Source organism: Trypanosoma equiperdum (genome assembly GCF_001457755.1).
Source record: "Trypanosoma equiperdum strain OVI genome assembly, contig: ctg_1707, whole genome shotgun sequence".
Taxonomy (NCBI): domain Eukaryota; phylum Euglenozoa; class Kinetoplastea; order Trypanosomatida; family Trypanosomatidae; genus Trypanosoma; species Trypanosoma equiperdum.
In genome coordinates, this window is record NW_027123735.1 from 1 (window position 1) to 3,552 (window position 3,552).

General features: G+C 37.5%; 1 pseudogene across 1 annotated transcript; it reads right to left on the minus strand.

Annotated features, from left to right (window-relative positions):
• Positions 1 to 636: 636 nt before the first annotated feature.
• On the minus strand, positions 637 to 2,077 carry TEOVI_000812300:pseudogene (annotated as a pseudogene). The gene is given in 2 exon segments: positions 637 to 681; positions 683 to 2,077. Coding segments are annotated over 2 exon segments (1,440 nt in total).
• Between the last annotated feature and the right edge of the window lie 1,475 nt (positions 2,078 to 3,552).

Below are 3,552 nucleotides of genomic sequence, written 5' to 3' on the forward strand. Positions count from 1 at the left end.
TGTTGCTTCTTCTATCGCTGACTTTGAAGATTGCCCAATGCTTTCATTTCGGTTGTGCACTGTACTCTCTCTCTCTTATTTCCCTCTACATCCCCTCGCGTATGACGATGATTTCCATCATTATATTTTTAGTTAAATTCTGCTAATTCTCCATATTCCTTTCTTTCTCTCTAATTTCTTTTCTTCCTTTAATAATATTTGTAGTTTACTCTCTCACTTCCACCATCACTTACTCCCATTTCACGTTTGTCATTTTTTTACTGCTACTATTTTGTTCCGTCATTTTGTCTTCACAACAACTCACACTATAATATAATAAATGTACACTCACAACACTCTTCTATCGTTATCATTATCATAATTATACCTCTCACTATTATACACATAATAAACAAAATAAGCTTAATTATAATAACACCTATTGTTCATTCCCTATCACTATACTATTTTAAACCCATATCCCACTCTCATACATTCTTTACTAAATTTTTCATATTTTAAATTTTTTCTTAAATATTCATATTTCCTTAAAGGTTTTACAAAAGTGTTAAAATATTCTTATAAAATAGCATCTTTTCATATATTTCATAAAATTGAGAAAAAATATTTTCCCAATAATTCTTAAAAGTGATATGCTAGAAACAAAACTACAAGCACAAGAGGTGCCTTTTTAATCACAAAAAGAATTTCTTCCTGTGGTGTTTGTGTTTGTTTTTCCATCATTTTCTACTTTCGCTCCTTCTTTAAGTTTGCATTTTCCTTCTTGAAATTCACAGCCATTTTCATCTTTGCACTCCTCTATTGGTTTGTCCTTGCATTTTTCTTCTTTTTGGGGATTCACTGCTGTCTGAGGTTCGCTCTTCTTTTCGGCTTCTAGTTCCTTTTTAATTCTTTTTCCCTCCAAATGACTTATTGTTGCGGCTAACGATTTTGGTTCCGCTAGTTCTTCTATTTTCTTGCTTTCTGTTTTGCTCTCTGTTCTTGTTTGTGTATTCGTCGCTTGGAGACTTGTTATGAAGTTTTTTTCGAATTGTCCGGCGTCTTTGCCGTAGGAATTGGTTATATATGCCTTGAAGTCTTTTGTTTGGTCCGCGTTTGTAATGTCGGCGATTGTCTGGAACTTTGGATTGCAGTTTCTTACTGATAAAAGGACGATGTCGTCGTTGGCAAGCGTCGCGCCTGTCTGTGTTTTAAGCGTATTTGGTATGCGTGGTTTAACCTTGAGTGCTTCGCAGAGGGCTTTGGCCAGCTGCTCGTGTAGTGGTTTGGTGGCATCCACTGCGCTCAGCGAAGAGTGGCAGCTGCCTGTCTTGTCGCCGTCTTCGAATATATTCGTCTTTGTCGTGGATGTGTGCGTTGCGACTGGCGTGTAAGCCCAGCTAGCAGCTGGCGTCCCGCCTACCTGACAGTTTTTCAGGGCGCCGTTTAGGCCCTGTAAATTGCCTGTGGTTTGGCAGCCTGACGTCATGCCGGTTAGAGCATTTTTGGATTTTTGAGTTAATTTCTGTATGTCCTCTACTTTGGTCAGTTTCATTTTGGTTAATTTCGTTACTGCTGGTATTGCGCTGCCGTAGTTTGGTCTTGTTCCTGCTTTGGTAGGCGTACACGCCTCTCTGGTCCCCACCTTAGTCTCAAAGTTTAGGTCGATCGCGGTGCCGCTTTTGCCGGTCCCGTCGTGTCCGCTTGCTGCATCTGTAATTTGAAGCTTGGACGCCTGGTGGGCTGCTGATAAAACTCCCCTTTGCCTCTCGACTAAAAAAAGAGCATTGGTTATTGTTGACCGGTCGGCTTCTAACTGAGCTTCGGCGCCTGCTATTTCTTCAGCTGCCTTGTTGATTAGGGCAGTGTAGAGGCAGCGAGTGTCTGCTGTTGCGGCTTGTCGTTCGCCGATCTGCCATGCTTTTTGAAATCTTTTTAACTCTGCTAGCGCACTGCTGACTGGCGATAGCAACCCTGACAGGTGCGTTGTCACAGCCTGGAGATAGTCATCCTCTTTGCAAAGGTTTGTGATGTGTCCTGTGGCTGGGTCGTGTGCTTCTGCAGTGTTAACGACGGCTAGTGTGACTAGTAGAACATATACAGGACTTTGCATTTTATGGATTTTCTTCGAGCCTTGTTTGAGCTTGTCGTTTATACAGCTTTCCCCTTGGTTACTGTCAGTGTGGTGAATTGTTACAATTTTTTCGATTTTAGGATTGAAGATTTGAAAAAATAAAGCACTCAGCTCAATCAAAGAATCTTCACTTTAAAATACCAACTAAGTTTGTTATATATTTATATCTATTGCATTTATTATTTTTGGTAACAATAGGTTTATACCGCTGGTTAACTTCCTTCTGCAAGACGCATTGTCTATAATGATATAGCTCCATCGCTATACTCCGCATAGCCTTTATCAATTTGTTCCATTATCCTGTTTTCGTGTAAATTTTTATAGCCTCATGTTTGGAAGAAAAGGTCCTTTCTGTATCCTCTTTCTTTAGAGTTTCTTGATGCGGCCCTTCAATGGTGTGTCACAGTGTATTTGTATGTGAGTCATACGTTCTTTAAACGGTGGGTATGGCTGCTTCTTGGGCCACCAGTGAAGGGCCTGTGTTCTGATTTTATCATTTTGTACGTCATAAAGCGTCACCTAACAGTTCACATACGTGCTATTTTAAGCAGTTTTCATTTCTATTCTTCTTTTACTGTCATAGGTAATCTATTGGTAGTCCTATTTTTAAAAATTTCCCAGACAATATTATTACTTTGTTTCACACAAATTTTGACCACTGTTAACATATTTGCTGAGATTTTGACTTTAACATTATTTAATACTTACACAATCATTTGATCTCGTCCCGTCTCTGCTTTTCTGTCACAGTTGAATATTAAGATCTTCTAAGGGAATAGAAACTATTTTATGAACAATTCCCGCCGTTAAATCAATCACTTTTTTAGTGAAATATGTTGTACAATCTCATTCTGTGTCATATCCTTCTGTTACTGCTTATAAAAAAAACAAAGAGACTCCTTTTTATTTTAACCTGAATTCTATCCCTCCACTGTTACCACTTAATCACCTTCTTGTACATTATGATGCTTATAATGATGTTTCTGTTTGAAACAGCACTTACATATCTCTTTCTTTAAATCTTTGTGCCTTTCCGTTAGCAATATTCCTCATACTTTCACGCGGAATCACTCACTGCACCAACCACATGCTAATGTTTTACACTCTCGCCATTTTTTCAAGTGTATTTTATCGGTTACATTTATTATTCATCACCACTTTCATTTTTATTATAATATTTGTATGTGCACACTCACAACACTCTCCTATAAATATCATTATTATTATTATTTTACATACCGTTACAATTATGACCATGACTAATATCCGAAAAAGAAATAAAGCGGAAATGCGTTGAAAAAGTACTCATTATCCATATCTTGTTACCATACTACTTTAAACCTACAAACAACTTTTATACGTATATTTAAAGATTTCTACTGATTTCCAAATTTTCATCAAAAAACATTAAAATATATTCAATATTTCAAAGTTTAGAA